The 14,769-nt window shown below is 37.6% G+C and overlaps 2 protein-coding genes across 3 annotated transcripts in view; one reads left to right on the top strand and one right to left on the bottom strand.

The window, feature by feature from the left end:
- ANKIB1 (ankyrin repeat and IBR domain containing 1) overlaps nucleotides 1–14,769 on the top strand; it is a 410,605-nt gene that overhangs the window by 201,513 nt on the left and 194,323 nt on the right. The gene's annotated exons all lie outside the window — the stretch shown is intronic.
- CDK6 (cyclin dependent kinase 6) overlaps nucleotides 1–14,769 on the bottom strand; it is a 141,525-nt gene that overhangs the window by 23,657 nt on the left and 103,099 nt on the right. For both annotated transcript variants that reach the window (XM_061996289.1, XM_061996290.1), the window contains one exon: nucleotides 590–640. In XM_061996289.1, coding sequence (XP_061852273.1) covers nucleotides 590–640 — 51 coding nt within the window. The remainder of the gene's footprint in view (nucleotides 1–589; nucleotides 641–14,769) is intronic.

Genomic DNA, 14,769 nt, shown 5'->3' with positions numbered 1-14,769 from the left:
ACAACCTACTAGAACTGTAAAATGGTTTTAAAATAAAGCCCATTAGCTTGTCTCTGACAAACCACATGTTAAAATTCCTTCTGTTCTCACATCCTGACCAAAATACGGACTGTCAATCATTTTAACAGGCTACACAGTGTATTTTAAAAGCTAAATAAGCTGTTAGTAATCTTAGAGATTTCAGTTTCATAACAATTTTAAAGTTTTCTAATGTTTTCTGAAAGACAGAAAGAAATTACTGAAAAACAAAACCTCTGCATTTGTTTACTTGAAAAGAATCTATTGGATCCAGCTGTTTAGGAATATCCATGCAAAATATGTTTAAGAGATTTAAAAAGCCTGAAACAGAAGCCTTTCATAACTTCCTGATAGTGGTTGTTAGTTCTGCAGAACTATATTCCATGTTGCTTCCTCCTTCCACTCTGACACAGAATACACGGAAATATCATGTTGCATACGGTAGCAATAGGAAATATGTTCTAGGAGTACTTTGTTCTAGTCACATTATTGCATAAAAACATGGCAAAGAAATCTCACAGTGTTTCAATGTTAAACATATATAGACATAATGCTACCACTTATTACTTACTCAAAGATTTTTCCCAGCTGATCAACATCTGAATTTCCACGGAAGAGTGGTCTGAAAGAATAAAGACATATTTTTAGGTTGTGATTTGCTTTAATTAATGTGAATTTATATTTGTCATTGGCAAGTGCCAACATAGGGTGAAAATGTTAGTTTTTTGAGACCTCATTTCTTCTGACTCCAGGTTTTATCCAGTCTGTGAGTGTACCTTTCAAGTTTCTACTAAAATTGATAAAGGCCAGGACAGATGAGACATATTTTTGAATATACTACTATTGAAAATTTAATTGCATCCTTTAATATCAATGAAATCACTTCCTTTCTCCTGATTGATACTATCTTATGAATTGTATCAGTAACAAAACAGTTTTCACCATAAAGGACATATTTAAATAGCTGTTCATGCAATTCATTAAATCATATAAAATTAGAGATAAATTACTATGGGTATGAATTAAAAATGAAATTTATTGTATCTTGGAAATGTGCTCCTAGGTTTAAAGGGTCAAACAAATGACGTTGGATTTATGAAGGTCTGTAAAGAATGAGATGTGAAATGGTACATAATTTACCTTGAGGGAGAGGAGTACTTCTGCTGCATAAATAAAGATATGTTTAGGAAAGAAACAAATTAATAGGATGAATGTCGAAAGGCTTTCAGAAAAAAACAGCAACTAAAATACTTTCAGAGAGTGGTTCATATTTTTTCAAAGTGCAATTTAAAATTTTCTCTCACCATCATTTGTTAAATACTATCACACTATAGTAGCTAAGTAAAATATGACATTCAGATTCATGTGGGTGGCATTGCCATCTTTCTACTGAATTTAGTAAGGCATGATCAACAGCACAATTTTATGTTTAAACTCCCAAGACATTCCAGATTACTGTCAATTGATTAAGGATCCAGCCATGAATGAAGGCATCTGTGAAGATCAGGCCTTAGATGTTGCATATCATTTTGGTTCAACAAATGGTATATTTCTCCAAGAAATGAAATTCAGACTGCGTGCTAAGATACTACCTTGGGTCAACAGAGAGCCAGGCTATCCCTTTTTTCTGGAGGTACATTGCATGCTATAAACTTATGCTTACAATTTCCAAAACTGTTCAACTGAGACCTGATGCCTTGACAAACAATGTGCCTTGTTATGTTTTCACTGGTAGCCTTTGTTACAAAGAAGTGTCTGCATCCTGCCTCTCTGCCATTTTTGTCTATCTTATATAGGCCTTAACAGCAGTGACAGCCAAAGACATCACTTCACTGCTGCTCTTCTTAGAAGACCTTTCCCATCTATACTGAGCTACCAGTTACAGTACCCAGTTATAGTCCTTCCCCTCTCATTGCCCATATGCAGGAGCAGGTGCAGGATCTGGATCTTCTTTTACTAATCAAGAGTTAATTCTGAAAAACATCCCTTTATACCTTGACACTCCTGAACAGACAACAGAGCTCCATATCACTGCCTATCTTGCAGGTCCACACCAAGTACAATAAGTTGACCCAGAGCACTGTGACATTTCTCAATTGGACACAATAATCACTGCAGAAATCTGTGTCACTAAGAAAAAGAGCAGTGCAATAGCTGAAAGACATGCTTATCATCTTTGATGAATTAAACTTGCATTTTGTCTCCTTTGTGTTTCATGCCATTCAGCTCCAGTTGTATCAACTTATACTGTGAACTGATTTGTTCAGAGACACTGAGAAAACAATTTAATCAAGTCAGATTTTAAACTGTACAACATCAGATTGAAACTGATGAAATAAAATGCAGTAGCCTGTTACTTGTCCATAAAAGGGTTTATTTATTTTGATTCTAAATAAATTCTAAATAATGGCATGCACTGCTTCCCAGATACACATGATATTTACTAACTCCAGCCTCTTTGAAAAGACTCAGATGTTTCTGCATTTTTTGGTGTGTTTTAAGATATTCATTAGTACTAGCTTCTACAAAAAAAACACAAAGCTTAATTCCACTCAGACAGGAGAATCTAACTTCAGCTCTAAGTTTTGAGTCTGATTTTCAAAATGGTTACTAGCTACAATCCTAGCACTGTTTGTGGTCACAGACATACTCCATATCTTTCAAAGACAACATTTTTTTAATGGCTGCTTAAAATTATTAACATACAGTTACTTTGAATACTTAATTTTGGCTCCAACTTTAGAATATTGGGGCCTTTTAAACTAACAAAATCTACACAATCAAATAATCTTAAACATGCAAATGGAAAGCTGATTTAATGTTTTAAAATGTATGCTGAACCTTGTGTTAATGTGAAAGCTTGGCAAAGTCAGCCTTGTTTGCAAATCACCTTAGGCAGTGTCATGCCAAAACATGTATGATTCTTGGGATTTTTAAGGTAACTTTTCCCCATCATTGCTGCTGCCTCAGATCAACTAAAGGCTGAAGCAAGGATTTAAATTCTTTTGAATATATAATTATACAACACAAGGTGACCTTCCAACACACTTTGATATTTCATCATAATGAAGTATTATTAGTTTGTCTTTCACCCTCATATCCACCCCACCATCATGACTATAACAGAACGCCAACTCCAGGTTAGGCACCACTAATGTAATGAAATTTTCCTCATGAGTTTTGGCTGGAGGTTCAATTGGAATATTAAACGTATGATTGGGGAAGTAGATCCACTTAATCAGCAGCTGTATGTAGATCTCATCTCACATTTTGGCACTTGTTATTCTTTAATAATGACTTGCCAGCACTGCAAGTGCAGTATGCATAAAAACTTAAATTCCATTCTTAAAGGTGGACAACAGCTCTCCCAGTACCACTGAACTGGGAACATACTCAGCAGTTGTAGAAATGTAAAATTTTACCTTTGTTCTTGGTCTCTTTCACTTGACTCACTCACCAACTCCCTTAGGTTTATTTATGCAAGCACAATCCAGAAGACCATACTTGGGGATAGGTTCTCTCTGTGATGATAATCTGTGTTAAACTGGTTAAACTCTGAGTGCCTGTTTTTGTAGAATTTCTATTTCTTTTCCTTGGGAAAGGGTTTTTCTCCTGTGGCAGAAGAGGTGAGTCTGTTCTTTGACTTCAAAAACTCCTAAAATTTGTGTGTACATGTGTCTCAGGAAGGAGAGATATACCAACGGAGGAAAAGACTGGTGAGCCCTCAGCACTGGTGAGGCCACATCTGGAGTTCTGGGTCCAGTTCTGAGTTCCCAGCACAAGAGAAACACAGATACATTAGAGAGACCAGTAAAGGGCCATAAAGGTGGTTAAGGGACCAGAGTTTCTGACCTATGAGGAAAGTCTGAGAGAACTGGGACTGTTTAGCCTGGAGAAGAGAAGGCTCAGGGGGATGTGTTCTATATCTAATCTATGTCTATATCTATACCTATATCTGTATCTATATCTATATATCTCTGAAGGGAAGATGCAAACATGATGGAGTCAGGCTCTTTTCAGTGGTACCCAGTGATAGGACAAGATGTAATGGGCACAAACAGAAGCACAGGAAGCTCCCTCTGAAGATAAGGAAACCTTTTTTTTTACTGTGAGGGTGACTGAGCACCAGCACTGGAGGTTGTAAAGCCTCCCACCTGAGATACTGTAAAGACATCTGGACATGGCTCTGGGCAACCAGTTCTAGGTGGCCCTGCTTCAGTAGAGGGAGGTTGGATTAGATGATCTCCAGACCTCCTTTCCAACCTCAACCCTTCTGTGATTGTGCAATAATATAGAAACAAAAATACATATCACAACATAACGTTGTAATGTAAAACCTCCCAAATCTTGAAAAAGTTACCATTTGCTTATAGTTCACAAGAACTTGCACCACTAATGTTCTAACCAAAAAGCCCTCATGTTTATATGTAGCCAAACAAATCGGATTTCACCATTCACCAACTTAGGCTCTTTCTCCTGTCCAAAAGAATATACTCTGCTCATGCTATTGTTTCATGCTATATTTCACCTTCAACAAATACTCTATCTGAATTTGACATTGTTGTCTGAAAGGCTGAGTATTTTATAGGTACTATGTTTCATATCTGTGCTCAGTACAATTGAGATATAAACATTTCCTAAGTTTTCTCTGATGTAACGACATGGACATGCTAACGCAATTCTAAAAGTATTATATACAGTGGCAATGCAATGACATCCACCTGTAAACTGGCCACATTACTTCTGGACTTTACTTTCAGCCTTCGGTCTACAAATAAAAAGTGGGTCTGTAACTTTTCATAAGAAAGTCAGAATTTTCATAGAGATCAGAATTAAAGATATTGATAAGCACTGCTCAAATCTACATAGCAGTGCAGAAGTAAGGAAAAAATAGTCTAATAAACCCACAGGTATTGAAGCATAGGAAAAGATTCCTGCAGGTTTCTTGATAGTGGCTGACATCTTGAACCAATTAGTGATATTCTGGTTGGAAACTATCTTTCAATTTGCGGCATTGAGTTTTTAAACTACAGGTAAAATGGGATACATGGAAGAAAGGTCATGTGAAGAAAAACTGCATTGAAAGTGAAAAAACAGTCAAGAAATTCTAACCAAAACACATTGCAGAGTTATCATGACAAGTCTTCAGTGGCCCACACAAGTGCCTCAAAGACTAGACAAGCCTTGTATCTTTCCAGGTATGTAAGAAATAATTTTCAAAATAACCATGCAGATTTTTTCTGCTAATCCATTTACTCAGTGTGGTGACAGCAGTTGGGAACTCCATTTCCTTCCTTGTTATGACAGAAAAGCAATAAGGATCATCTCTTGATTACTGACTTGAATACATTCAGTATTCTCAGTGAAAAGTCTCTATATTGACAATCCATATATGCTCAGTGAAGTCATACAAGAGCTCCTTAAAACAAAAAAAGCACCAAGGGCAGGAAAGGTACAATGTGCTTTATGGACCAGTAAGGCTTAGACAGTCTGGCTGAAGAGATAGCAAGGAGAAGTGTTAGGAAGAAGAGCAGCAATTTCAGAACAGGTAGCTGCTGCTTTGAAGGCATTAGACAAGATGGATGAGGTGTTGAAAGTTCATGATATTTGACATAGTGGAGAGAAAAATGTAAAGGGAAAATAAGATAGTTGCAGTTCACAGAAGTGGTATAAGGAATTTTAGAAGATGGTAAGGTAATAATAGTTAAGTCTAGGAGGTTTTGTGTCTGCATGTATAAGAGCAACAAGGTGATGGTGAAGAAACTAAAAAAGCTAAAGCCAAGAAACATATGCCAAGGAATCCTGCATCGTGCCATGGGAAGTCTGCCAAGCTACATAGTCTGTGACTCAGAGACGTATTTAAATGCTGTGGAGGTTTTTTTCTTTTCATATTACAAAATGTGAATTGCTGCAAAATAATTCTGTCAGATTCTTAGTTAGTTGTTACAAAGAAAATACTTTCATTTTTAGAATTAAAAACAAATAAGACATAAAACTAGAATTATGAGATGACTAGAAATAACATGATCTGGACTGTCCTACGGAAATCTTTATTCAGAGGGATTATTTCTGAACTGATTCCTCACTCTTGTTCCCACCACTGTTTCTCTTTGACAGATGCCCTATATGTCTGCACTGACAGCACAAAAAGAGAAATTAAGGCAAGATAAAGGGGAAAAAAAAGTGTTACTGTTTAAGGATGAAGATCACTGGCTCTTCTGATAGATAAATGAATATACTACAGTGTAAAACTTTACACTGGAAACGGGCCACAGCTGACAGCATTACATACTCTGGACAGTTATCCGCTTCCAGTCACAAGTAACTCACCTCAGCTGTTGTGCAATTCAGAGTTCTCATTTTAAATGTACAACTTTTTTTTTACTTCTCCCTCTCCCTTTAATAATATCTTTGTGTGGGTGGATGCCAGACACAGACATAAGAAGAAGTTACTTCACATAGAGCTTATTATACTTGATCACAAATTGCTCAAAACTTTGAAGAAACGTATATTCTCTTACATATCAGAAAAGAGACGACATAGATAAACATTACAACTGAGGAAATGCTCTTCATCTAAAGTCTGAAAGAAAACAGATCAGCTATCTTGAGTTTCTCATTTTAGCTTTTAACAGCCCAAATATTTTACTATTATTCTTCAAGTAGGATAGTACCACAATCACAAATGACATCTCTGAGACCATTTGAGCTATGTCTGTATTAAACTATTATTAGAACCAGATCCAACACATCAAAGAATTGCAGTAATTATTTTCTTGGAGTTTCTCATGTCACCCAGTAGACAGAAGTAGATAAAATTGCAAACTTCCAGTGGTGTACTGGAATACTGTTGATTTCCTCCCCACTGCTTTTTAAAATGAGGTAACTGAATTCTAAAACTAAAGATACTATTCTGATCCCCAGATACACATAAGTCTATTTCCTAAGAAACATACAAGATTTCCACCTGAACTGAGAAAGCAAGGTGCTTTCAGAGCTGTGCGTAGATACAAGCCAACAAGGGCAAGACCCAGCTGCTACAGTGAGCTTCCAGGGCATTGTTCATATACAAGTCCAAAGCTGCTAGAAATGTGGCTGGAAGCTGCAAGCCTCCTGTGGAAGGAAGTAAAAGCTAAAATAGTAAACAATATTAACAGTGAGAGACAACATACTAAAAAGATTAGGCATCTTTTTGGCAATCCACTTGGGATTAAGATTGCTCACCAGGTGACTGTTATCTGGTATGGGTTTTCATAATGAAAAGTTTGCACTGCTTTGCTACAGATGGTTTTATTACATGAAGATATTGGACTTTCTGAGGGTTTTTTAACATAGAGCTTGTCAGCTTGGGAAGAAACTGAGTTGTAAAGTGGACCAACTACAAGAAATTTGCAGACGGGTATGCACGGTCCCTTTGCATGCATAAGTGAAAGGGAAAGGGTAGTAAAAGGAAGACCAGAGGTGTACAGCTTTATGACCAAAGTAGGGTCAGCCCACTGTGTAGCTTCAATCATTGGTTAAAGATACAGAAAAAAGCGAGAGAAAAAGCATAAATGAGAGAAAACATACGCATCTTCAAAGCTCCCTTAGGAACTGGGCAAAGGAAGATCTTTTTCTGGGTGCTAAACATTTGTTTGACAACTTTCATGTAAGCATCGTGTTTCAAGGTCCCAGCTGGCCTTGGTGAGAATCATGGGCCTCAGTCTCTCACCACTTACATAAAAGGGAGCTTCTTCACGGACATCAATGACTCCAGGATTAAGACTGGAGATTTGGTTTCACAAACATTTATTAAAAATACCCCAAAAACAGTGCTTGAAAGAAAGGATACACATATATGTACATAAACCCTCAAAAGTAAGGTTAAGTGCAGATATTATCTTTGACTAGAATATACTGTAACATGGGCAGATCTCATCTGTTCCTGGGAAGGATTGTTTCAGCATTTATTGTTTAACATTACTTTTTGAAATGGAAGAACCTTGATAGGTTGAATGTCCTTCACACATTCTCTCGGCATGCACATCACAGTTCTTTTATCTGTGGACATTTGCTTCTCAAGAATATTAGTAGGTTTATTTCACCAGGGCTTTAAAAGCCATAATCTCAACTCACGGAGCATGATATAACAGTGGCATTTTCAAAACTGTCCCAGCATTTGAAGCGTGTTTGGGAAATACACACAAAACTGACCTTGATAAAAGGCAAAGGGAAAAAAAAAAAGTATGGTCTCTGCTTGGAGTGGAAAAAGAAACGTTCCTCTTGTTTGTACTGACAGGTCTATCAGCAATATTATTTGACCATTTCTGTGTTAAACACCGACCCTATCACTACATACAGTTAAATTAAATCTATCTTATCAGTCATCAGTTTGAAGTTTAATGATGTAAATAAACTGCAGGCTTCTCATTTCTATAGCATCCTGAAAAAAAACACTGGTATGACAAATATAATACGGTCACGCCTTTGCCCTGATCACTTAGTTTTTTATATTCCTTTCTCTCTCATGAAACTGTTTCATATTCCTTTTCTAAACTTGCACTCTCTAAAAATGCCATGCTTCTTTGCTCTTCTTGTGGAACTTAGTTTTAGGGTTTGAAGGTAGTAACTGAACTATAGATAAAGGCTGTCCTTATGGGGATGGATAGCAGCCAAGAGGGCTCCTTCCTCTCCAGTTCACTCACATAAGCAAAGGTTTAAATCAGTGTGCAGGACACTGTGCCAGACAATGTGTGTATGTCTGTGCAGGGCTCAGGAAAATCCTCACTTCCAGGTGTTGGTGCCCATGAACAAATTTGCCTATATGTTCCTTGAAAAGATCTAATTTCTCCTTCCAGAGCATGCCAGAGGTGTTATTCACCACTCCTTTTAACTCACTATTTATTTCTCGCTTAAAAATCTAGCAGACAGCACTCCAAAAGGGACACATTTTAGTCAGTGTGAAAGGTGCTTTTTAATGCTGCATTTTAAATAAGTGGTTTTAAAGCATCTATATCACAGCAAAAGACCTTCTTTCAAGGTAAGCAATAGTTTAAGTCTGTTCCTAGTCTTTATCAATTATGTAAATGAAAGTAAAGCAATCTTCTACATGAAGTACCTCTTCCTTCACTCTGTATGAAATTTCATTGTGAAAATCCATTCAAATCAGTTTTCAGAGATAGAGAATTAATTTTTTATAGTTTAACAACTCTTCTTGCTGTGCCAAGAGGACTCTGAGAAAGCTTATCCATTGACATTTACTATATTTAATAGTCTAAAAAACCTTTTTAAAATGGACTTTGCTGTGAGAGAAACTCCAACACTGGAACTAGTTTTAATCAAAGAGATACTAATAAATTTTCAAGTCTGAGGCCCTCTAATTCAAATCTAATTCAAGTTTCACAAACTGAATATATTTTTAATCAGATTACTTCCCCAGTAAAGCTTTAAATGAAAGACTTTGTGCCATTAGGTTGATTTTTCTTGGAATAAACTCTTTTTAACCAAATGCCTAACAGTGTTGTCATTCTTGTATCAGTTGAAAGTCTATACACACATAATTATTACCGTAAGAAAACTAACTCTTACCTATTCCTGACTCTTCTGTATCAAGGGAGATGCAAATTAATCTAAAAGGAATACATATACTACACATATTGGTTTATTTGATCTGCCCAAAGATGCTTAGCAAATTAACATCCAAGTATATGTTTCCAGGTTTTCTAGGATTTTATTTCTCAACAATGCTAAGCAGTGAGTGTCACAGACCAGATAAAAGAGCTTATACTCAAAATATATAACATAAAGTTATGAAAAAGGACAGTATTAAAAATGGTGCTTTAGTTCCATCATTATGAATTATACATAAAGCAGTACATCTATTTGACTAATTACTAGTATAACTCCTTTCTTTTTTCTTTTTTCTTTTTCTTTTCTTTCTTTTTTTCTTTTTTTTAAATTGTAGAGGTGGAAACAGTAAAGCAAAAAGGCAAATATCCAATTATAAAAGCATTGTAAAAAAATCTGAAAGACAAAACCTTTTCCATCATTTGAAGGAGTACAGTGACAGAATGATAATGATGTAACATGGGCACCCTCTGAGACTTAGAGCGCTCCAAGAGATGTCAAATTTCCATATTTGAAGGGAAACAGAGAGTTCAAAGTATTCTACTCAATCTAGAACATTAAATTCTCAGTACAGATTAAAATCCAAGAGAAGGAGAGAGAAAAAGAGAAAATCCTTAGGTTTTTTCTCCAACTGGGCTTAAGTTGCTCCTTTGTGGTACTGAGTGTATGTTTCAATCACTTCTGTTGCCCCCATATTAGGTGTTAATGGCACCTGTTGTATTAAGCCTCTCTAAACTTTCAGATAAACCTGAAACTTCAGAAGAACTGCCACCCCCTGCATCTCAATGTGTCTCATCACCTTCAGCTGCAATAAAACACTCCTGGTCTGAAAAAAAATGTCCAAAAGGGGATTACAACCCTTCAGACAAGAAAGAGAGCGATAACATTTAAGTATGAAAAAGTAAACTGTTATATGAGCAGAGGTGAAATTTCAACATCAAACTTTTTCTTCAGCTGCTGAGCCTGAGTGTCAAAAGACATGAAAGAGGATTAGAACGATGGTGTGAAGAAAATACTTTAATTTTTAGCAGCTGTGCTGGCTTACAGTGATCTAATAAACACCTACAGGAAAAAAAAAAAAAAAAAGGAGATAAGCATTTAAGGTAGAAAGAGTGTGTAGCTACCATGCAAGGAAAACTGATATAGTCTTCAAACGCTAGTTACAACTTTGCCCTGAGCGATACTTTGTTCCATGCAATACACTCTTACTCAGGCTGGACAAGCTGCAAGATTTACATTCACTGGCTCATGACAGTGCAAAGTAGTCTAAGTCCCCTTGTTGAGGGCTCTCTGGTTACTTATCCTGTTCTGCTATTAGTGATTTCACATGATTTTTCTTTTCTCACTTGAATCCTGACCAAAAAAAAAGTAAGTTAATTTTTTATATTAAAGAGAGAAAACAAAAAAGAACTTCCAGGTGATGACACTGCTTGGATGCCACCCCTGCCCTCTGCAACTGTAGTGTTAACACACTTTATGCTGTAGATTTATGTCTTTGAAAGTTTCCTAAAATAATTTTGTGACAACTTTTATACAGCTATCTCTGCTTTTCTGTTACCGAGACACATCCCTGCTTCTGTGTTGTCTGTGGTATAACTCTATTGGCTTTTGTCATTATTTTAATGTGAATAACATACAACTCTGTTTTTACAGAATGAATGAAACATCCATTCTCAGTCTCTGAAGTACTGAGCACTTATAGCTCCCTGAGACACACCACATCTTGGGACTTTTCAGTCCGCACATAACCAGGTTGTTCACCACCTTCATGTCCACTGCAAGGAGTTCCTCAAGATCCAGACAGAGTCGGCTGTCATTTCTGAATGTGACCTGACCTGATCTAGGTGGACCTGCTTCTGCAGGGGAGTTGGACTAGATGATCTCTAAAGGTCCCTTCCAACCCCTACCATTCGATGATTTTGAAAAAAAAAAAAAAAAAAAAAAAAATCTGATTTTCTCAGAGCAAAAACCCCAGAATCCTCTTCTTGAGTAACTGCATAACCAGGTAAAAGCATTCTTCCATGATAAGCCATTTTATGCCTTGCATTTCTTACAGTTGTGGCTGAAGTTGTTTGCCAAAACCAGAAAGTTTACCAAAAAGCTCGGCTTCCCTTTAAAATCTGCTCTCATTTTCAAGAAAAGAGCCCTCAACATCAAACTCTTAAAAGATCTAGGAGATGAGTAACACCTACCTCTCCTTTTGAAATTACTATCTGGAACAGGAAAACTGATTCCAAGGCAGGAGAGAAGTAAGCAAGCAAGACCCTTTCTGTGCCTCAGTGTGTAGGATACCAAATTAGGATACAGTTCTGGCTTTGTACAGACACTCTTCCATTGCTAATGGTCTGATGAGACCTAGTTGTAACTGAGGATCTTCATTCTTACAGCAGTAAAGTATGATTCAGCATTGCCAAACAGATAGGAATGTTACTGAAAAATCTCTTGCTGTGTATATACTTCATTAGACGGTGAAAGCTTGCACTCCAATTATTTGTACATGAAAAGTACTTAAAAAATTGTTCAATTGTAACAGTGTGTATGGTGTACTGACATAACAATAAAACCAGTTTCATGGACTTAATCTAATTAAAAATGATCTGATAATCCACCATAGTTGGTCAAATTCTGGATGATATAGCTGATTGAGTAATTTATCTTTAGGTATCTGATTCTGGTACCTGAGTCAGTTAAAATCAATGGTAACTGAATCTTCATGTCAATTTACTTCAGCTCAGAAGAGTAAATGAGTGGAAATGATGTAATCTCTTGGAAGAAATTCTTATTTGACAAATGTCTATATTCCAAAGGCACTTGTTACTGACAAACCTGGATGTGTTAGTTACAAATAAGGAGAATATTTAAGTAAAAGAAGTATTGCTTCAGAGATCATCTTAAAGTTGCTTCTGGATGCTATGTGTTCAGTGCATCTACACAAGGAAAGGAGAGCACATTATGTATGAGTTTCTGGAAGAAGTCATATGGTTTGACCATGCATAGCCAGACTGCCATTTCCAAAAAGACTGCAAAAAGAAGCACGCCGACAGCTTAAGAGGGCAGTCAAGCTTGTCACATGCTGACATCAAGAGCTCTTGACTTGTCAAATCCTGTCTCTGTCTCTAGCAGAGTCAGCGTACCACCGTGGCTGTGTCTCATACACACTCATTTGTACAGCATTAGCATGTCAGCAGGTCAAGCAGAGCACACAAGGGAATGCAATGACAGTGCCACAGGTGTTGTGAAAACAAAAATTAGAATCAAGGCAACAACTTTTGTATACACACCACAAAGTGAACTGTAGTTTCAAAGGAAGAAGACTAGTGTGAGCCGTATCCTGATGCGTCTCTGCTGTATTTTTTAGTACACAGCCAACACCAAGACTCTGAGGATTGATGGCAAAGGCGGCTCCAGCTATATGTATCATGTGCGCTGCACTCTGGCAGCAAGTGGGAGAGGTGGTGGCCACCTCCCTGCCTCCCTAGATTATGACTCTATCTAGATCTCTGACCTCTACAACTACAGCCAAAGCACAAACCACCAGACCAGCTAGCAAGTTCTCTCCAGCGGTCTAAACACTGCAGTGTAGGTAAGCTTTTCCACAAAGGCAGTGGGGAGCTGCCCGTGGACACTGCAGTTCCCTTGGAGAAATGGTTTTCCAGAAATCTAAATATCAAACTTCTGCTGTGTCTTTGACATTTTGAGGTCTCCTGTCACAACTAATTGTACAATATTTCAGAAAGGTGTTATGTTTTGCTCTGCTGTCCTTAGCTGTTTTTAAACTTGTGCTGTTGTCTGTTCCTTTAGGTGCACTTTCCACTTCTCTCATGCAGACTTATGATTTTTTTTTAGATGCAAAGAACATCTAATAGCATTGGTGAGCACCTACGTATGGAGAAGTGCTTGTCCATAGTTGTTGAAAAGACACAAATGCAAGACAGATTTGATCAAAATTTCTGACTAGACACTTAATTTGGAAGTTTGGAGCTTCTCACATTTGGGAGCTCAGCAATATGAATGAGTTAAAATTTAGTCTTTCTCCCCTCTCTCTGGAGTGTCCAGGAAAAGTGTCCAGGAAAAGATCCCATATACTCACTTGGAGTTTAAATACCTTTTTGTAGCCATTTTGTTATGAAAGAGAAAAGTAAATAAAAACAATGTTTAGTTCAATTACGAGTCAAACAAAAGTACACAGAGCTTCCCCCAGTCAAACTCCAGGCAAAAAGCAAAGTCTCTCTCAGCCAAGTTCCTGAAGAGGGAAATTGTGTTAAACAGCCAGGAGATTCTTTTAAAAGGAAAGTCTTTGGACAGCATACAGCTGGCTATCCTTCTCTGGACTGGAGAGGAAGGGGCACTGGTAACATCGTTCTTCTCTCCTGTTCCTTGGCTTGTGGGGTGACCACTGAAAGCCATTTGCAGATGGGAAGGGAATATCATCAAATCAGCCCTTAGGCTGCTCTGGCTTATCCTAGGAATGAACTTGTCTTTCAGATACTTCAGAAGACAAAAAGGTAGTCCACCTTCACTTTGACTGGCCAGCAGCTATGCCAAGCACAGCTGATCCTGAGGGACCCAGGCACATCTGCTGCCAGTTGCATTTCCAAATATCCATTACATATGCTATAATGTTAATATCAAGGATTTATAAACATCTACAGCATGACTGACATGCTGTCCTAGCCACAAGGTCTTTTCTTATGACCTCTACTGATTCAGATTGTCATGAACTGCAGTATAACCCCTTTAAAGAATGTATATTTTTCTCAAGTATGATGTGTTTAGGAGAATTTCAGACTAGTACTGTGCCACCTGCACATGAAGAAGCTATGGAAAGCTTTCCAGGAAAGGAGCTTTCTTCAGGAGAAGAACTCCCACTGGGCCTGAGCTGTGTGTGGCCACTGGCTGCCAGCCCAGAGCCACACGGTCCCAGTTCCTTGGCCACTGCCTGTCCTGATGTGGCCACACATCTGAACTTAACAGTCACATTAAACTTGGTCAGCTAACATCATTTCTGTGGGGGTTCTTACTCCTGCCTAAAGGTTCCCTTCTGTTTTTTTTTTGTCACGGGTAGTGACAGTTTTTGGTTTCTACGGTTTATCAACGGTTTCCCTTACCAACAGATCTATTCCTCTGACAAAGTCTGGCACAGCT

This window comes from Colius striatus, chromosome 5, assembly GCF_028858725.1.
Source record: "Colius striatus isolate bColStr4 chromosome 5, bColStr4.1.hap1, whole genome shotgun sequence".
NCBI classification, from domain to species: Eukaryota; Metazoa; Chordata; class Aves; order Coliiformes; family Coliidae; genus Colius; species Colius striatus.
The sequence above is the reverse complement of the archived record's forward strand: the minus strand, read 5'-3'. Positions and strand labels throughout refer to the sequence as shown.